This window comes from Anomaloglossus baeobatrachus, chromosome 8 (assembly GCF_048569485.1).
Source record: "Anomaloglossus baeobatrachus isolate aAnoBae1 chromosome 8, aAnoBae1.hap1, whole genome shotgun sequence".
In the NCBI taxonomy this organism is placed as follows: Eukaryota; Metazoa; Chordata; class Amphibia; order Anura; family Aromobatidae; genus Anomaloglossus; species Anomaloglossus baeobatrachus.
Window position 1 is genome coordinate 174,620,482 of NC_134360.1, and position 22,169 is coordinate 174,642,650.

Genomic DNA, 22,169 nt, shown 5'->3' on the forward strand with positions numbered 1-22,169 from the left:
TCCAGTGGAGGAGGCAGCTTCAGCAGGAGAAATTCCATTTCAGGTATCCCAAGCGTAAATTCAGTACTTTTTGGGCCTCTCTGACTCAGAGGAGCAGTCCAGAAACACTACGCTTATCCAGACAAGCCTTTCTCCGCCGCGCCATCCTCCATAGTTGCAGTGGAAGATGGGACTTCACTTAAAGATGCCATTGACAGACAGATGGACCTCTGGTTGAAATCTGTCTGTGAAGCTATCGGCGTGTCGTTTGCTCCGGCATTCGCAGCCGTATGGGCACTCCAAGCTATTTCAGCTGGTCTTGCGCAGATAGACACTGTCACACGTACATCTGTGCCGCAGGTGGCGTCCTTAACCTCGCATGCATTGCGACTTACGCTATTCATGCTGTCCTGGACTCTACGAGCCGTACGCCGGTGGCGTACGCCAACTCCGTGGTTTTGCGCAGACCCTTGGGGTTAAGGGAATGGAAGGCAGCTCCTGCTTCCAAAAAGGGCTTAACCAGTTTGCCATTATCTGGTGACAGACTGTTGGCTGAGCGATTGGATGAAATCATTAAACAGGCCAAGGGTAAGGATTCTTCCTTACACCAGCCCAGATCAAACAAAACCCAAGGAAGGACAGTCGACGTTTCGGTCCTTTCCAGGCTCGGGCTGGTCCCAATTTTCCTAGTCCAAAAGGACTCAAAAGGCTCAGAGGGGCTCAGACTCCTGGCGGGCTCAATCACGCCCAAAGAAGGCAGCCGGAGGAACCGCTACCAAGGCGGTTTCCTCATGACTTTCAGCCCTCTCTCTCCGCATCCGCGGTCGGTGGCAGACTCTCCCGCTTTGGCGGCATTTAGCTGCCACAGGTCAAAGACCGGTGGGTGAGAGACATTTTGTCTCACGGGTACAGGATAGAGTTTTGTTCTCGTCCTCCGGCTCGATTCTTCAGAACCTCCCCACCTCTCGACCGAGCCGATGCTCTTCTGCAGGCAGAAGGAGTGATAATCCCTGTTCCTCTTCAGGAACAAGGTCACGGTTTTTACTCCAATCTGGTTGTGGTGCCAAAAAAAAGGACGGCTCTTCCGTTCCGTTCGAGACCTAAAACTGCTCAAAAAGCAGTGTAAACCAGGCGGTTCCGGATGGAATCCCTCCGCTCCGTCATTGCCTCAAGGTCTCAAGGAGATTTCCTAGCATCAAGAGACATCAGGATGCTTATCTCCACGTGCCGATTGCTCCAGAGCACCAGCGTTTGCTGCGATTCGTTATAGAAGACGAGCATCTTCAGTTCGTAGACCTGCCCTTAGGTCTGGCGACAGCCCCACGGGTTTTCACCAAGGTCATGGCAGCAGTGGTAGCAGTCCTGCACTCTCAGGGTCACTCTGTGATCCCTTACTTGGACGATCTACTTGTCAAGGCACCCTCTCAAGAGGCATGCCAACGCAGCCTGAACGTTGCGCTGGAGACTCTCCAGAGTTTCGGGTGGATCATCAACTTTTCAAAGTTAAATCTGACACCGACCCAATCACTGACATATCTTGGCATAGAGTTTTATACTCTCTCAGCGATAGTGAAGCTTCCGCTGGACAAACAGCGTTCACTACAGACGGGGGTGCAGTCTCTCCTTCAAGGCCAGTCACACCCCTTAGGACGCCTCATGCACTTCCTAGCGAAGATGGTAGCAGCAATGGAGGCAGTCCCTTTCGCGCAGTTTCATCTGCGTCCACTTCAATGGGACATTCTCCGCCAAAGCGATGGGAAGTCGACGTCCCTAGACAGGAACGTCTCCCTTTCTCAGACGGTCAAGGACTCTCTTCAGTGGTGACTTCTTCCCACCTCATTGTCAAAAGGAAGGTCCTTCCTACCCACATCCTGGACGGTGGTCACGACAGACGTGAGTCTGTCAGGGTGGAGAATAGTCTTTCTCCACCACAGGGCTCAGGGTACGTGGACTCAGCAGGAGTCCACCCTTCAGATCAATGTTCTGGAAATCTAAGCAGTGTATCTTGCCCTGCAAGCCTTCCAGCAGTGGCTGGAATGCAAACAGATCCGAGTTCAGTCGGACAACTCCACAGCGGTAGCATACATCAACCACCAAGGCAGAATACGCAGTCGGCAAGCCTCCCAAGAAGTCCGGCGGACTCTGATGTGGGTGGAAGACAGAGCATCCACCATATCCGCAGTTCACATCCCGGGCGTAGAAAACTGGGAAGCAGACTTCCTCAGTCGCCAGGGTATGGACGCAGGGGAATGGTCTCTGCACCCGGACGTGTTTCAGGAAATCTGGGGCCTTCGGGGGAGGCCGGACGTCGACCTAATGGCGTCTAGGCACAACACCAAGGTCACGAGTTTCATGGTGTGGTCTTACGATCAACGAGCTCTGGCGGCAGGCGCCTTAGTTCAGGATGGGTCGCAGTTCCAGCTACCCTATGTGTTTCCCCCTCTGGCACTGTTGCCCAGAGTGCTACGCAAGATCAGCTCCGATTTGCCGCCGCGCCATCCTCGTCGCCCCAGACTGGCAGAGGAGGTCGTGGTACCCGGATCTGTGGCATCTCACGGTCGGCCAGCCGTGGGCACTACCAGACCGGCCAAACTTACTGTCCCAAGGGCCGTTTTCCATCTGAATCCTACGGCCCTGAACCTGACTGGGTGGCCATTGAGTCCTGGATCCTAGCGTCTTCAGGATTATCTCATGACGTCATTGCCACCATGTGACGGGCTAGGAAGCCGACGTCTGCCAAGATCTACCACTGGACGTGGAAGATATTCTTACCTTAGGGCTCTGCTCAGGGAGTGTCTCCCTGGCCATTTGCATTGCCTACTTTTCTTTCCTTCCTGCAATCTGGTTGGGAAACAGGTTTGTTGCTCGGCTCCCTTAAAGGACAAGTTCCAGCGCTGTCTGTATTTTTTCAGAAGCGCCTAGCACGACTTCCTCAGGTACGCACGTTCCTGCAGGGGGTTTGTCACATTATCCCTCCGTACAGAGGCCGTTAGACCCATGGGATCTGAACAGGGTACTAATTGCTCTCCAGAAGCCGCCCTTCGAGCCTCTGAGGGATGTTTCACTTTCTCGACTTTCACAGAAAGTGGCCTTTCTGGTAGCGGTCACGTCTCTTCGGAGAGTGTCCGAGCTAGCAGCGCGGTCATCCAAAGCTCCCTTCCTGGTGTTTCACCAAGACAAGGTAGTGCTGCGCCCGATTCCGGAGTTTCTCCCTAAGGTGGTATCCCCTTTTCATCACAATCAGGATATCTCCTTACCTTCCTTTTGTCCTTATCCATTTCATCGATATGAAATGGATTTGCATTGTTGGATCTGGTGAAGAGCACTCAGAATCTACATTTCACGCACGGCGCCCCTGCGCCGATCGGATGCACTCTTTGTCCTTGTCACTGGTCAGCGCAAGGGGTCGCAGGCTGCCAAATCCACCCTGGCTCGATGGATCAAGGAACCAATCCTTGAAGCCTACCGTTCTGCTGGGCTTCCGGTTCCATCAGGGCTGAAGGCCCATTCTACCAGAGCCGTGGGTGCGTCCTGGGCATTACGGCACCAGGCTATGGCTCAGCAGGTGTGCCAGGCGGCTACCTGGGCGAGTCTGCACACCTTCACCAAGCGTTATCAGGTGCATGCCTACGCTTAGGCGGATGCCAGCCTAAGTAGAAGAGTCCTGCAGGCGGCGGTTGCCTCCATGTAGGGAAGGGCTGTTTCTACAGTCCAAACTTGAGGTATTAATTTACCCACCCAGGGACTGCTTTTGGACGTCCCAATCGTCTGGGTCTCCCAATGGAGCGCCGAAGAAGAAGGGAATTTTGTTACTTACCGTAAATTCCTTTTCTTCTAGCTCCAATTGGGAGACCCAGCACCCGCCCCTGTTTCCTTCGGGATTTTTGGTTTGTTCGGGTACACATGTTGTTCATGTTGAATGGTTTCAGTTCTCCGATGTTCCTTCGGATTGAATTTGTTTAACCAGTTATTGGCTTTCCTCCTTCTTGCTTTTGCACTAAAACTGAGCAGCCCGTGATCCCACGGGGGGTGTATAGGCAGAAGGGGAGGGGCCTTACACTTTTTAGTGTAATACTTTGTGTGGCCTCCGGAGGCAGTAGCTATACACCCAATCGTCTGGGTCTCCCAATTGGAGCTAGAAGAAAAGGAATTTACGGTAAGTAACAAAATTCCCTTCTTTCGCCGCATCCGTTGCAGGTTTTCGAGCCGCACTGCAAAACCGGATGTGTGAAAGCAGCCTAAGACGTCTACTACTTCCAGACCGTGACCATATAGTGTGGTGAGGACTGAAAGCAATTACTACTCTGAGGCTGGACCAGAGCGCAGCAGGCAGATGCTGACCCCCTTCTCTGCTCCAATCATGCTCTGACCTGATTGTATATCATCAAGGCTGGAGCTTTCCATCCGGTGGCCATTCACAGAAATGTTCAGATATCAGCAGGCGAGAGAAAAGAACACAAGGTCCGGAAGCAGAAGCAGATACATATAGCGGAGCACTGCGGGAATTTGTGATTTGGCACATTGCTACACCAACACCAAGATTGGTACTTCTCTGGGGAGGTGGTATGGTCATAGTAAAGGCCGCTTTACACGCTGCGACATCGCATGTCGCTAGGGATAGCACCCACCCCCATCGTTCGTGCGTCACAGGCAAATCGCTGCCTGTAGCCAACAATATCGCAGGAACGTGTCACACGAACTTACCTTCCTAACGACGTCGCTGTGGATGGCGAACAACGTCCTTTCTAAGGGGGCGGTTCGTGCGGCGTCACACGGCAGCCGTCCAATAGAAGCGGAGGGGCAAAGAGCAGCCGCATGAAAGTCACGCCCACCTCGTTACCAGAGGACGCAGGGACGGTGTTGTTCGTCGGTCCCGGCGTGTCACACGTAGCGATGGAACGACAGGAACGACGAACAACCAAATGAGCAACGATATTTGGAAAATGAACGACGTGTCAACAATCAATCAATGATTTGGTGAGTATTTGGGATCGTTAGCGGTCGCTTGTAAGTGTCACACGCAACGACGTTGCTAACGAGGCCGGATGTGTGTCACAAATTCCGTGACCCCAGTGATATCTCGTTAGTGATGTCGCTGCGTGTAAAGCGGCCTTAAGTCAGGGCTCCTACAGAGGTATATATAGGTGGTGGTGATCAGAATAGAAAAGGCACACAAAGAAAAAGGGAATGATGGGCACACCGGGCTGTATGTAGGGTGTTCTGTGTACACGAGCCTAAGGGTATGTGCCCATGATCAGGGTTCAGGGCGCTGAAGTCTCTCACTTGTGTTCTCCCTACGGAGGACACAGGCGAATGCGCGATAAACAACTGACATGCTGCAGTCTGGAAAGACGCACCGCAGATCAGGGTTTGCTGCGGAAAAAACAAGCACAGCGGGCACAGGATTTGTAGAAATCCCTCCACTGTGCTTGTACTGTACAATGCAGCGTTTTGGACACAGCTGAAGAATGCCGCATCCAAAACGCTGCAAACACTGATCGTGGGCACGCACCAGCAGACATTCAACTTCTCCCACACAAATGAAAAGCAGAAACCTTGTAGCACCTGCACTTATTGGAAGATAACCCATAAATATCGCTACTATCCGTCATGAGGTCATTTAAGTGGCCGTTGGATCATTCGGCCAAAAGCAATCATTCTGGATTCCCCCATACATAGTAACACTTAGACAGGCCAACATTCCGAATACTATTTTTTTTCTCCCACATGTTACATTGTGGGCAGATCCAGCAAGTTTTGACAACTTTAATGTTTTTGGGGACCTTCGCTAATAGTATACAAACACTGAACAATAAAAAATAAATCTTTATTTTTATATAGCGCTAACATATTCCGCAGCGCTTTACATACATCAGGAACACTGTCCCCATTGGGGCTCACAATCTAAATTCCCTATCTGTATGTTTTTTGGAACAATCCTCTACTGACCACTTCTATAATCCAGCATCAAATACAGCTGACCGGGGCCACATGAAATATTCTACATTACTGGACATTTTAAGAACTGGACTTCCTTCACCAAAAAAAATAAAAAATTGCTAGTAATGATCTGTTCACATGGTATTTGATGAGGATTTTCAGCGGGAATGTGATGGCTTAGGCTGCTTTCATACATCCGGTTTTTGCAGTGTGGCTCAAAAACCTATGCAACGGATGCGGCGAAAAAAACGGATCTGTTGCATACGTTTTTCCATGCGGCCTGTCCATTTGACGGATGTGGCTTGATACTGAGCATGCGCAGAGCAAAAAAAAAAACGCATTCGGCCGCCGGATGCAGTTTTTGCCGCAGGACGCCGCATCTGGCGTCCATAGGCTTGCATTGTAAATCGCGCCGGATCTGGCGTCATGCGTTTTTTTCGCCGCACAAAAAAACGTGCCAGGCAACGTTCCATCTGACCGCCGCATGGGCTCAATATGCCGCATTCGGCAAAAAATGGACGCAACGCAAGGCCATGCGGCACAATACGGCGCTAATGTAAGTCTATGCGGAGAAAAACGCAACTGGCGGCAAAAAAAAAAGGTTGCGTTTTTTCTGCAAAGCGCCGTATTGTGCCGCTCAGCAAAAAACTGATGTGTTTTCAGCTTTAGCAGATACCAGACTACGGCCATGTTCCAGTAAGTTTTTTCCAGCAGGTGTCTGCACTAAAATACCCCATAGTTATCGGCTTCAGAGGATTTTCCGTTGTTGGGAGAGGAGAGGGTGTTATTAAAAATATGCAATTTGCATACATGCAATCACGTGGTCACTTCACTTTAGCGGTCCACGCTCTATCAAAATGTAGTTTGTGGCCAGATATAGTGTATTCATAATGTGGATGAAACTTAGAAAAAAGCAGACTTGCAGTAGCATAACAGGTTCATTACTGTAACGTCAAATACTCACTTGGTGTATTGTGAGTGCTGTGAGGACAGACAAGTACGTAGTCAAATGAAGTGACTATTGGCTTGTCCAGCATTTCTCTGTTTTCCTTTGTCTGTTTTAGTTTTGGGGTATTCCCATCACCAAGATCCTATCTCAATATGTATGAGGTGTTATAATAATAATATTAGCAAATATATGCAATTTGAAACGTAGTATACATCTCATGATTAGCCATGTATCTTACCTGATGTGGAAGTGATTAACTCTAAGGTATCCATGGTTACAACCAATCATATAGTGAAAGTTGATACTGTTCGTTGCCATTGATGCCTAGGCCGTTGGAATGCCCCTGCCCATGAGGTAAGTGACATGGCTTATCACGAGAGCTACACTACATTTATAATGCGATATATTTGCTAATATTCTTATTATTACATCTACTACATAGTAGTAGTGGATCTTGGACATGGGAATACCCCTTTAACTGTTAATAATGTTATCTGTTTAATAATATTTTTTTTTTAGTTGACATTGATTAAAATAGTTAATATTTTCATACACAGGTATAATTAAAAAGTCCAGTCAAGTACATATCATATTTTTCATTTATTTTATGCAGCTGAAATCACAGAGTGGTGCAGTTAGTGACATGTATCATCCGGTCACCTGCACAACAAGTCCCAGAGTGGAGGCAGTGACATGTAGCATCCGGTCACCTGCACAACAAGTCCCTGAGTGGAGACAGTGACATGCTTTGCTCTGACACATAGTGTGCTGCATGTCACTATCTGTCTCCACTCTGGGACTTGTTGTGCAGGTGACCGGATGATGCATGGCACTATCTGTCTCCACTGTGGGACTTGTGCAGGTGACCAGATGATACATGTCAATAACTGCCCCACTCTGAGACTTGTTCAGGTGAGAGTGTATACAGTTGGAACAATGCAGCAGAAGTCACTGAGTGGAGCAAGTTAGTGACATGTATCATCCGTTCACCTGCACAACAAGTCCCTGAGTGGAGACAGTGACATACTCTGCTCTGACACATAGTGTGCTGCATGTCACTATCTGTCTCCCCTCTGGGACTTGTTGTGCAGGTGACCGGATGCTACATGTCACTAACTGTATCCACTCTGGGACTTGTGCAGGTGACCGGATGCTAAATGTCACTATCTGTCTCCACTCTGTGATTTCTGCTGCATAGTACCAACTGTATACACTCTCACCTGCAGAACAAGTACCACAGTGGAGACAGTTAGTGACATGTAGCATCCGTTCACCTGCACAACAAGTCCCAGAGTGGATACAGAGACATGCAGCACACTATGTGTCAGGGCACAGCATGTCACCAACTTGCTCTGCTCTGTCACCTGCGGTGCTGCATGTCACGTTTTTGCTGCGATTTGGTGCGTTTTTTGCTGCGTTTTTGCTCACTGCGTTTTTAATCAGTGCACAATGCCATTAAAGATTGTTGATGAAAAAAAAAAAAAGGTCTGATGTCATTTCCTTATTCAAAATGTTCATTGTATGCAGGAGAGCAGACAGCAGCTGCAGAACTACAAGGCTCAGCATCCTCCATTCACTAGTGTATGCAGGAGAGCAGACAGCAGCTGCAGAACTACAAGGCTCAGAATCCTCCATTCACTAGTGTATGCATGAGAGCAGACAGCAGCTGCAGAACTACAAGGCTCAGCATCCTCCATTCACTAGTGTATGCAGGAGAGCAGACAGCAGCTGCAGGACTACAAGGCTCAGCATCCTCCATTCACTAGTGTATGCAGGAGAGCAGACAGCAGCTGCAGAACTACAAGGCTCAGCATCCTCCATTCACTAGTGTATGCAGGAGAGCAGATAGCAGCTGCAGGACTACAAGGCTCAGCATCCTCCATCCAGGACTGTATGCAGTTTTTTACCCAAAAAGAAAAAAAAAATGACATGGGCTTCGCCATATTTTTGTATGCTAGCCGGGTACAGCAGGCAGGTACGGGCTGCCCCCAACCCCCAGCTGCCTATTTGTACCCGGCTGGGAACCAAAAATATAGAGAAGCCCTTTTTTTTTTTTAATTATTTCATGAATTTCATGAAATAATTTTAAAAAAAAATGACGTGAGCTTCGCCTAATTTTGGTGTCCAGCCGGGTACAACTAGGCAGCTGGGGATTGGAATCCACAGTGAAGGGTGCCCAAGCTTTCTGGGCACCCCCACTGCGAATTGCAGTCCGCAGCCACCCCAGAAAATGGCGCTTTCATAGAAGCGCCATCTTCTGGCGCTGTATCCAACTCTTCCAGCTGCCCTGAAGCCGGGTGGCTAGCCGGGTAATAATGGAGTTAGGGCTAGCTGTATATTATCAGCTAGCCCTAAGCCCGAAATTCATGGTGTCACGCCAATATTAGACATGGCCACCATGAATTTCTAGTAATTTTAAAAAAAAAAACACAACACACAGAAAAATATTTTTATTAGAAATAAAACACAACACAATTAGTGACTCCATCTTTATTGAAATAAACCCCCCTCCGCAGTAATCCTGGGTTAGGGTCCCGCGCTGTCCAATCCGGATCCAATATCATCTGATCGGTTTGCTGGAAGGCAAAGCGATCAGATGATGTGTCAGGATCAAGGATGTGAATCACATCACACATCAGCTGATTGTATAAAAGCCGATTATACAATCAGCTGATGCATCAGTGCCAAAAAAAAAAAAAAAAATACATACTCACTTATGTGCTGTGGTTATTACCGGCAGCTCCTGGAGCGATCGATTGGACAGGAGTATGATCCCGTCCCATCGCTGCAGGAGCGGCCGGTAATCAGCTGATGAAGTCCCCTGACAGCAGGATCAGCTGATAGCCGGCCGGACACGAAAAAGCCGGCGAGACTACGATCAGCTGATGCGTCAGGTGACTGCATCAGGTGATCCACGGCCAGGTCCTGCAAGCTTCGTGCGTGCCCCGGGGAGACTGCACACAGCCGAAGCGGCGGGACCGGGACAGGGGCTGGAAGCAGGCATGGCACCCGGACCCTGCAGACAGGTGAGTATGACATACACACACACATACACACTCACACACACACTGTATATATACACACACACTGTATATTCACACACACACTGTATATACGCGCGCACACACTTTCTTCCCCTGGCTGTGTAGAGCTGCTGCTGTCTCTGTGTAATTGATCTCAGTGCACATCCACTGGGAAGAGGCAGGGAGCAGAGTGGGTGTATTAGACACAATGGGTGTGTTAGATAAGCCAGACACCGCCCTAGAGCCACAAAGAATTCTGGGACTTGTAGGAACTGAACACAGGAAGTCAGAGGAGAGATTAACCCCATCAGAGCTGGAGCCAGCAATGAGCATGTACTGCTAGTGCACAATGAAAGGTAATTTTGCTGAAAAAAACATAATAGATGTGTTGAGGGGCACATATTAGCAAGATTTATCAGAAAAAAAAAATCAGTTTTGGTAACTGGACAACTTCTTTAATGTATGCTATGAATACCCATCTTCAGAAATACAATGATTGTAAGTGATGGGGATCATTTGTCAAAAATGTTAAGTGTAAATTCAGGTCAAGGCCACGTTCAGATGAAGTGGATTACACTCGGTGCAGATACAGGAGGAAGGGCATGCTGCAGATGTGTTACCTGTCCCCTCTCCAGTGACGGGCTGTGCTTCCTTCATGTATGACCGGCTTGTTTTGTGCTAGTGCACACCAGGTTACTGTGATAAAGTACACCTCTGACATCATCACCCAAGGATTTTTCGCTGTTCCGGGAACTATTTCCTTGTCAGGAGTTGCTTCTGCTTAGCTCAGTTGTAGTCAGATGTCTAATTATTACCTGATTCTCCTCTTCTATTCAACTTCCAGCACTTATTCCCAAGCTCAGTCCAGCTTATCTAAAGGTCGGCGAACAACCTCTTTTCTAAGGGGGTGGTTCTTGCAACGTCACACAGCGGGCCACCAATAGAAGCGGAGGGGCGGAGAGCAGCCACATGAAGGTCACTCCCACCTCGTTGCCTGAGGACGCAGGTACGGTGTTGTTCGTCGTTCCCGGGGTGTCACACGTAGCAATGTGTGCTGCCTCAGGAACGACCAACAACCTGCGTCCCAGAAGATCAACGACATTTTGAAAATGAACGACGTGTCAACGATCAATGATGTGGTATTTTGGATTGTTAGCGGTCGCTCGTACGTGTCACACGCAACGACGTCGCTAACGAGGCCGGATGTGCGACACGAATTCCGTGACCCCCAGCGACATCTAGTTAGCGATGTTGTGTGTAAAGCGGCCTTTAGGGGTACTTTGCACGCTGCGACATCGCAGGCCGATGCTGCGATGCCGAGCGCGATAGTCCCCGCCCCCATCGCAGCAGCGATATCCTTGTGATAGCTGCCGTAGCGAACATTATCGCTACGGCAGCTTCACATGGACTCATTTGTCCTGCGACCGTCGCTCTGGCCGGCGACCTGCCTCCTTGTTAAGGGGGCGGGTCGTGCGGCGTCACACGGCAGGCGGCCAATAGGAGCGGAGGGGCGGAGATGAGCAGGATGTAAACATCCCGCCCACCTCCTTCCTTCCGCATTTCCTACGGAAGCCGCAGTGACGCCGGTAGGAGATGTGTGCTGCCACAGGAGCGAGGAACAACATCGGACTGTCGCGTCAGCGTAATTATGGATTACGCCGACGCTGCACCGATGATACGATTACGACGCTTTTGCGCTCGTTAATCGTATCATCGAGCCTTTACACACTACGATGTCGCATGCGATGCCGGAAGTGCGGCATTTTCAATTTGACCCCACCGACATCGCACCTGCGATGTCGTAGTGTGCAAAGCCCGCCTTAGTGTTGTACACCCCATCACACCTGTCATTCTACACCGTGTGCAGAATTATTAGGTAAGTTGTATTTTAGAGGATTTTTTTTATTATTGGTCAACAACTATGTTCTCAAGGAACCCAAAAGACTTATAAATATCAAAGCTTAATATTTTCAGGAGTTGTAGTGGTTTTTTTTTTTTTTTTTAGATTTGGCTATCTTCGGAGGATATCTATTTGTGCAGGTAACTATTACTGTGCAGAATTATTAGGCAACTTAATAAAAAACAAATATATTCCCATCTCACTTGTTTATTTTCACCAGGTAAACCAATATAACTGCGCAAAATTTAGAAATAAACATTTCTGTCATGCAAAAACAAAACCCCTAAAAATTAGTGACCAATATAGCCACCTTTCTTTATGATGACACTCAACAGCCTACTATCCATAGATTCTGCCAGTTGCTTGATCTGTTTACGATCAACATTGCATGCAGCGGCCACCACAGCCTCCCAGACACTGTTCCGAGAGATGTACTGTTTTCCCTCCCTGTAGATCTCACATTTTATGAGGGACCACAGGTTCTCTATGGGGTTCAGATCAGGTGAACAAGGGGGCCATGTCATCATTTTTTCATCTTTTAGACCTTTACTGGCCAGCCACGCTGTGGAGTAGTTGGATGCATGTGATGGAACATTGTCCTGTATGAAAATCATGTTTTTTCTTGAACGATACCAACTTCTTCCTGTACCACTGCTTGAAGAAGTTGTCTTCCAGAAACTGGCAGTAGATCTGGGAGTTGAGCTTCACTCCATCCTCAACCCGAAAAGGTCCCACAAGTTTATCTTTGATGATACCAGCCCATACCAGTCATCTATCTGCTGCCAGTTCCTGATTGTATACATCTCTGCTATCAACCATTTGTCTGCTGCAGATCCTGGATTAGGTATACACCTACTGTGTCACTGTGTGTTTACTAAAACACGTAAAATGCAAATGGGCTAAATGAGGTTTTAATTTTAAAGCATTCTTATAAAGACTCTGAACCCCATTCTCACAAGCTAATCTTTATCCTCTATATTGTTGTGTCTTCTTTTGTGTACAAGTATTTGCATTTTCATATACCTGTGTTGTTTATACAGTTATTCACATATCATCAATTATAAACTATCTAATAGACATGTGCTTTTCATGTTAATCTATGTGTGAAGTCTATATGATTGAGCAAATAACACCAGACTCTTACCTAGGGCACACACTCTTCTACTGTAGTTTAGAAATGAATGGATATCAGCGTTTCTATGTCACATTTATACAACTAGATTATTACGTATTATGTTTTAATTTATTCTTAGGAACAACACAAGCCACATTATCATATACTTAATGTCTCCAGATGAGTTTTCCATTTTTATATTGTGATTCTAATATATCTAGAGACAATATTTATATTTTATATGCACTTGCACTTCACAAATGAGTTATTTGGGGATTACTCTCTCAAATAGGTCCTAGGTTGCATCTTCTCTATGTAAAGTCTAAAGCGGGCTTTTCACACTGCGATATCGGTCCCGATATCGCTAGTGTGGGTACCCGCCCCCATCTGTTGCGCGACATGGGCAAATCGCTGCCCGTGCCGCACAACATCGCCCAGACCTGTCACACATACCTGCCCGGCGACGTCGCTGTGACCGGCGAACCGCCTCCTCTTTAAGGGGGCGGTCCGTGCGGCGTCACAGCGACGTCACTGAGCGGCCGCCCAATAGCAGCGGAGGGGCGGAGTTGAGCGGGACGTAACATCCTGCCCACCTCCTTCCTTCCGCATAGCGGCCGGGAGGCAGGTAAGGTGAGCTTCCTCATTCCTGCGGTGTCACACGGAGCGATGTGTGCTGCCGCAGGAACGAGGAACAACCTCATTACTGCTGCAGTAACGATTTTTGAGAATGGACCCCCATGTCACCGATGAGCAATTTTGCACGTTTTTGCAACGATGCAAAATCGCTCATCGGTGTCACACGCAACGGCATTGCTAATGCGACCGGATGTGAGTCACCAATTCCGCGACCCCAACGAGTTCGCATTAGCGATGTCGTAGCGTGTAAAGCCCCCTTAAGGGCCCAATTCATCAAGACAGGTGATTGTGTGATGCTGAGGTGTGCAGGAGTCAGGCACTACTGATTCATTAAGAGGCCAAATCTTAGTCCAGTCCCTGACAATCTTACATAAGATTTCTGGTGTACAGAATGCCATAGATCATCATGATTTAGACAATCTGTGGCGTCACGCCCCTGCCGCACACCTGTATCAGCTTAGCTTCGCCCATTTTGGAGCTTTGAGAAACTGGCATGAAAACTCCAAAAGTAAAAAAAAACCTTTGAGTGTTTGGACTTTTCGAATGTCCACAGCCCCCCAGTATTCACAGCGGGGCACTTTGCATTTGACCATGTTTTGCAGCTGGACTGTTCTATCTCACCTTTTTTAGTTACAAGAGGACCAACTCTACCACCCCACGTTGTCCTGTTCCTCCATCTCACTTACCCCTCGCTTACAGCAAAGCCTCCTATCACCTCTATATACCCCTAACACTATTAACCTCTGACACAATAAGTAGATTGGAGCTGCTGCCATCTGTCAACCATCCACAAGGCATTAGATTTTTGGCTGGACCCATTATATACGAGTATAAGGAGAAAATATAAGCAGTTGTACAGGAGTGATGTCACCGCGCAGGCACAGGGGGAGAATGAAGGAGCGTGGAGCAGCACTGGCCGCTCCACGCTTCATTGTTGCTGTGCACGCTGACGGGGGAGGGAGGCCTGATGTCACCGGCGGCGGGACCGGTTCATATAGAGGCCGCGTGATCTGCGCCAGATCAGCGCAGCTCCTATCACAGAAAGGAGCCGGCTGCTGATCTGCTGGGCAGCCGTGGGCCCCTAAGCTGCGGGGCTCAGTCGCAGTCGCGACCTCTGCGACCGCGGTAGTTATGCCCCTGATGCGATATAATATTATGTTACAGTCATGTCATTTCTACTGAATGTAATCACAATAAAGCAAACAGAAGGCTCTGTGTACACCTCCGGAGGTAATTCTATTCTATTTACACAAGGATCCTTTTGTTCACGTCTTTGGATTTTGGGCCAAACTAAAGACTGTATCTTATTCCCCTGTATTGTGTGTGTGAAGGCAGCTCTTCTTATTAGTTCAGGCCTCATGATCTGTGTATGGAGGCTGCATTGTGCATGTGTTATATCATGAATCCATGTGATTTCATGCTGGATATTATTATTATTTATTATTATAGTGCCATCTATTCCATGGCACTTTACATGTGAAAGGGGTATACATAATAGGGACAAGCACAATAATCATAAACAATACAAGGTAGTCAGGTACAGGAGGAGAGAAGACCCTGCCCATGAGGGCTCACAGTCTACATATTATAATCATTTTTGGATTTCTTTATCTCCGTCATAGTGATAACATTTTGTGTGCGCTCATGAATGTTCCTCTTCACAAAATCTCATTGAGGTTTTAGTTGGTATTACATGTAATATCAATGCTGTCACCAAATACAATGATTCCATTCCTTTTACTCAACACCCAAAATAACTCATCATTGTATATCCCTTATTGCTCCTGTACTAGTTCTCTTACACAAGTTGAGCCTGTGCAGTTTGTTCAACTATGGAAAGCTCCGGTTGTCCTTGAGCAGGGAACTTTGCCCATCCTAATTTCACAGGGCAAGCATGCGTAGTAAGTATTGATGTTCCTGGGTATGCCACTTCCCTGAATTAACTGGGCATAGTTTGGCTTTGTGTGCAGAAGAATAGACACCAGAAGCATCAATAATGGAGGTTAGGGAGGTGGCTGAAGAAAGAGGAAGACTGTGGGGGACTCTTAATGTTCCGTATTATGCTCTGAGGTCTTTCAAGACACCAAAGAATACTATTGTAAACATGGGCTGTTGATTTTATCACTCACCTGTTCCGCAGCCTATTATCCTGCATTTGCTTCTCTTCTTTTTGCCTTTTCTTGTTACATCTATCCTTTTCCGCCAACTTTGTTACATGCCGAGCCTTCCAGTGACAATAAAGCCTCTGATGTTACTGTACATTATGCCGTCTTGGAACATGTCATGATGTCATGTTGCGCATTCCCCGAAGCGATGACTAGGCCTCAGGAGATGCATGCGTAACGGCATGGTGTGCAGTGAAGTTAGAGGCCTAGTTGTCACTGGACGCCCCGGCATGGAGTGAAGCTTTGCCAAAGAGAAGGCTGGGAGGACGAGGCACCAAGCAACGGGGCAGGTGAGGTAAGTATTATTATAATTTTTTTTAACTTTATGCCGCCCTCTGTGATTCATCAAAATGGTGGCCACTGGTCACATTATTGCTGAATTTGTGTGCAGTGAATTGCAAAAAATACACATTCTAGTGAATATGGGCTTCTGCCACTTGAATAAATGCATTCAACTCTACTCATATTTAATCTTGTTGATCTTCAATCTGGATGGACAAAGAAGGGAATCACCAGGTAAGGCACAACATTGGCCAATATTGAAGTATGAGAAAGCCTGTCTTTAGTCTACAAGAGTGGAGGTGTTTCTGGTGGTAAAAAATAGCAGTTTCCGATCTTTTGAGTCATTTGATCAATATATCAGTCTTCATTATCCAGGAAGATTCCAGATATTACAGCTATCAAATTGGAAGAAGACAGTGGAACATTTAGAATTTATGGGAAGAGTGTAGAAGCAGTCAAGAAAGCTCGACGTTTTTTGGAATTTGTGGAAGATTTCAATCTGGTGGCCAGAAATCTTGTTGGGAAAGTTAATAGAAAAAATCATTCATGAGATTATGGATAAGTCTGGTGTGACTAGAGTGAGAATCGATGATCGTAATGAAACCAAACTACCCTGTGCAGTTGGTATATTTCCATTTGTGGTTGTGGGTACAAAAGATTATATTGAAAATGTACAGGTTCTTCCAGAAAATCGCCTGGAATTCCTTGATGAACTGAAGAAGTTGAATCTGCAAGGAAGGTTGATTAAAGAACAACTTCAACCTATTGGTATGAGGTGGTGACCGCTTTCAGGCTGGGGCCCAGAGAATAAAAAGTGTGCTTTACCTGGTAAACATGTTTCCTCGGATGTCAGAGGATGCTCTGAAAAAGGAGGCCAAAATAGATCTGCAAGAAACGAATGCTGAGGATCTAAAAGTGGCAAATCTTCTGTCAGCTCGGTGCTGATGGACCCAGACAGTAGTTTGGACTATAAGTGCGTTTCACTACTGCACTAACCGTTGGAGGCGGTCATGGAGAGAGAGGTCTGACAAAGAAGCTGATCTAAAGATGGGTTGATTTAAAAGGGTTTAGTAACAGTGACAGACTGGGTCTCAAGGGCTGAAGCCCAAAGTCAACAGGAAGACTCTCTGGTCTGGAAATGAATGATTCCATGCCCCACTGGTTTAGGCAGAGGAGGAAGATATGTAAGATGGTTATTGACTACATTGTAAATGGCAGGTATGTACCACAGAAGTGATGTAAACCTGGAGGCCCGTTATGGAACTTTTAGTGCCACATGTTTTAGTATTCACAGGGCCAGGTTTACAAATAGCTGGAGAGTGCGAGGATCTGGCTGTCTACAAACCTCCACCCATTGGTGTATTTCAGTTGGTATAGCCAGACTGTTTGGCACATGACAGTCTGAGAAAAGGAGCCTCACAGAGTGGTAGAGTGGTATGGAGGACTGACAGAAGTCAGTCTGTGTAGAGGCTGCTACACCGTCTAAAGAGTTATTGATGCCTCTCTGAAGAGATCCCTTGGAGGACGACGAGGTCCGCTTCGTCTGACCGGGGGCAGTGTATGGAGGGCTGCAACGCCCCTGAAAGATACCTCAGGAGAAAGTAAACGAGGGATGCAGTCGCTTGTTCTACTTTCCATTCAGATACGTGGCAGACAAGTTCTTGGGATCAGTGGGAATCCCAGCAGTCAGACATCAGCAATGAGAGAGTTATTCCCTTTTCTATCAATAGGGAATGAGTTCTGTATCTGAAGCAACCGCTTTAAGTACCATATAAAAACATAGAGAATCAACAGATGTCACCAACCTGTCATCATAGATGGCCTGATCATTCCAACATGACCCTATCTGTTTGTTCTTTTAGATGCAGTAAAGGCATAAATCCTTTCTAAAAAAGTTTCACACTATTTGCTAAAGCCCTGTAAAGAGTCAAGTGGCTTTTATGTTGTACCAAATAGTCATGCTGTCCTCTGTCCGACTCTGCCTCTTCGGTCTTTAGTTACATCCCCTTTGCCACTATTATTCCATCAATAGTCTAGTCCTAAAGACCCTTGTTATGGCTTATGCTTAGAACCATCCAATAATGTGGAGTTGTGAGGGTCTCTGAGCCAGTTTTGAGTGGAATGGAGGATCCATGGTACTTGGTACATCAGTGCTTCCATATGTGCTACTGTGGTTAGTGCCGCTCTTTGATGGCCAGAATTTTTTGTTTATTTTTTTTTCTGCTTCCACTTTATGTTTTGGAGTAATAGTTACAAATCTGTATTTTTTAACTTACGGTATTTCAGAACTGCTCAAGAAACATGGTAAGACATACTGTACTGTATTTTTCCTTATGTTTACAATATGCCTTGAAATCATTGAACCCATACAGAGTCTCAGAATTCACTTAAGGCCCCGTTACACGCAACGACATCGCTAACGAGATATCTCTGGGGTCACGGAATTCGTGAGGCACATCCGGCCTCGCTAGCAACGTCGTTGCGTGTGACACTTACGATCGCTAACAATCCGAAAAGTGCCCAAAATCGTTGGTTGTTGACATGTTGTTCGTTTCCAAAAAATCGTTGCTCGTTTGGTACGCAGGTTGTTCGTCGTTCGTGAGGCAGCACACATCACTACGTGTGACAACCCGGGAACGACGAACAAGAGCGTACCTGCGTCCTCCGGCAACGACGTGGGAGTGACGTTCATGCGGCTGCTCTCCGCCCCTCCGCTTCTATTGGTGGCCTGCTGTGTGACGTCGCTGTGACGCCGCACGAACCTCCCCCTTAGAAAAGAGTTTGTTCGCCGGCTACAGCGACGTGGTAGGAAGGTAAGTTGGTGTGACGCGTACCAGCGATATTGTTCACCGCGGGCAGAGATTTGCCTGTGACACACAAACGACGGGGGTGGATGTCGCTGCTTGTAAAGCAGCCTTTAGCCTTGCGTGTTGTATCACAATGACAGGCTACGTGCACGAGGCCTTTTTATGTTATTTCACTTTGGTATTTAGACTTTATAGTGTAATTACCTTTTATCTGACTTGACTTCTGACCAGCAATTTCATGTAATTAAAAGACATAACCATATAGTATACACGTGGTAGAGATTGTCAGGATACAATCTCATTAACCTGCCACAAATGAATGAATTCTGTCTGTATTTAAATGTCTTTCTCTTTAATTTTGCAGGATATTCACCATTACATTGTGCTGCAGCCTGGGGACAGCTAGATGTATTAAAGGCACTTGTCGAGTTAGGAGGTGACATCTCGCTCCTCAACTTCCGTGGTGAAAAGGCATGTGAAATAGCGACCAGATACAACAAGACGGATTGTATAGATTTCCTGAAATGGGCTGGTAAGTGCATAATGTGTGTAACACATAAGTAAGTATGCAACAAGCATATGACTGGCACATGAGAGGCTGCCTTTGGGAATTTCTGTGCCAATACAATCAAATTGCCAGAGCCCAGGGCCTTCCACCATTCGCCAACTGCAAATAAAATCTAAAAAAGTTAATTTATTTCAATAATTCAATACAAAAAGGGAAACACATATTATATAGAGTCATTACACACAGAGTGATCTATTTCTATATATTATATAGAGTCATTATACACACAGTGTATTATTATTATTATTATTATTATTATTATTACACACAGTAATATTAATGTATTACACAGTAATAATTATAATTATTATTATTATTATTACACACAGTGTGATCTATTTCTATATAGAGTCAAAACACACAGAGCGATCTATTCCTATATATTATATAGAGTCATTACACACAGAGTGATCTATTTCTATATAATATATAGAGTCATTACACAGTGTGATCTATTTTTATATAGAGTCATAACACACAGAGCGATCTATTCCTATATATTATATAGTCATTACACACAGAGGGATCTCTTTCACGTGTTTATTTCTGTTAATGTTGATGATTATGGCTTACATCCAATGAAAACCCAAACGTCATTATCTCAGAAAATTAGAATATATAGAAGACCAACTGAAAAAATGATTTTAAACTCAGAAATGTTGGTGCCTACTGCAAAATCTGTACAGTAAGTGCCTCAATACTTGGCTCCTTTTACATGAATTACTGCATCAATGCGGCGTGGCATGGAGGCGATCAGCCTGTGGCACTGCTGAGGTGTTATGGAAGTCCACGTTGCTTTGATAGCAGCCTTCAGCTCGTCTGCATTGTTTTGTCTGGTGTCTCTCATCTTCCTCTTGACAATACTCCATAGATTTTCTATGGGGTTTAGGTCAGGCGAGTTTTCTGGCCAATCAAGCACAGTGATACTGTGGTTATTAAACCAGGTATTGGTACTTTTGGCAGTGTGAACAGGTGCCAAGTCCTGCTGGAAAATGAAATTTGATCACCAAAAAGCTTGTCAGCAGAGGGAAGCATGAAGTGCTCTAAAATGTCCTGGTAGATGGATGTCTACCGCCCTGAGAGGGGCCCTGCCACTTCCTCCGCTTGCTAGGGCCGAGCCACTCGAGGTCCGGGCTCGGGTTGTCGGTGGCACGAGCGCCTCCGGACCGGGGGCCACGTCGCTCTTGTTAAGGGGAGGCGGTGGGGGGTGGTGGTTGTGTAACGGGTCGTGACGCCACCCACGGGTCGTGGTGACGGGGGATGCACCACCGCTGCGGCTGAAGGGATGGCGGGCTCGTCCGGGATCGGTGTTGCGGCCGCAGCCGAGATGTTAGCCCCTCCGTGGGTAGGGGCGGTGTGTCCCGGGGCCCGGTGGGGGACTGTAAGGGGGTGATGTTGTTGTCGGGGTGCAGGGCGCCGTGCCGCGGCGTAGTGTGTCGTGCCCGGATGGCACTGGTGTACTCACGATTAATTCACACTGAGTCACTGGTAAACCAAAGTTCGGGTATGGTCGGTTCCCGCGTCCGGCTGCTGATGTCCCCTGCGGGGTTGATGGTGGCCCCTTTTCCCGTGCACCTCCTAGATGTTGTGTTTCGGCTCCCCTGCCTGAGCAGTGGTAGCCTGCTCCCCGGCGTTGAGCTGCCGGAGGAGCCCTCGGTTGCCCGCAGGCCCTGGCCCATCGGGTGTTTGGCCCTTGGCAGTGGCGCTCACCCGGTCTCGCTGGGCTTTTGCCTTCTTTCGGGACTTTGGTTGTGGATGAACCCGTGAGGTCCGGCCAGCAATCAGTCAATTTGCCTATACTCAGTGGCTTCTAAGCTAGGACGGGGTCTGAGTACCCTTCTTTTGGTGCTCCGGTACACAGTTGACTCCTCGGTTCGGGACCGGCGGGCTCCAACCCAGGCCCGGACCGTACGGTTCCGCCGATTGCTGTACCGGTACGGCCACCACTGTCTGCCTGCCTGACATTTTCCAAGGGGCCCAGGCTCCTACCCGGGTCCCTGACAGCTGTTCCACTACCACTCATTGTCAACTCAAAACTTCACTGTTTGAACTTCCTGCCCCAGGACAGTAGTCTCCTCAGTGGGCGTGCCTTTCTGCCTGACTCCGCCCACCTGGTGTGCTCTACTAGCCCTGAGGGAGGCATCAGGTCTCCCTTTTCGGTGACATGTATGTGACCTCACAGGGGATGGGGGTGTATGTGTATGTGGTAGATGTTATTACCTGTGACCCCTGGGATCCAGGGCGTCACAGATGCACTGACTTTGGTCTTGATAAAACACAGTGGAATGACATACAGTCTCAGCTGAAGCACAGGCAGCTAAATCTGAAGTTGTAAGAATAGAGGTGGAGGCACAGGAGAAGATGAGATGAGGGCAGTGGAGATGTTTTTATTTCTGCTGTTTATATGCACGATTTATACTGCACAATTTTTGGAAACGAGCATTTCTAAGATTGTTTAGTTTCACGAGTGTCTCGCTTAGATGAGAGATATGTGACAGATCGGTGATCGGAGCTCCACTCATTCCTGTGTGGATCAGCATATTAAACGCTTTTGCTTTCTGTTGGCTGTTCATGAGTAGAGTTGAGCGCGGTTCGTGGTTCTCCAGTTCGCGGTTCGAGTGATTTTGGGGGCTGTTCTGGATCGAACTAGAACTCGAGCTTTTTGCTAAAGCTCGATAGTTCTAGTTACGTTCGAGAACGGTTCTAGCAGCAAAAAACCAAGCTAATTCCTAGCTGGCTTTCTGCTGTAATAGTGTAAGTCACTCTGTGACTCACACTATTATGAAATTTGAACTTCCTGCCCCAG

At 47.4% G+C, this 22,169-nt stretch overlaps 1 protein-coding gene across 1 annotated transcript in view; it reads left to right on the plus strand.

Moving 5' to 3' along the window:
* ANKRD45 (ankyrin repeat domain 45) overlaps positions 1-22,169 on the plus strand; it is an 80,985-nt gene that overhangs the window by 13,008 nt on the left and 45,808 nt on the right. Inside the window, exon 3 of the mRNA XM_075322223.1 lies at positions 19,160-19,327. Coding sequence (XP_075178338.1) covers positions 19,160-19,327 — 168 coding nt within the window. The remainder of the gene's footprint in view (positions 1-19,159; positions 19,328-22,169) is intronic.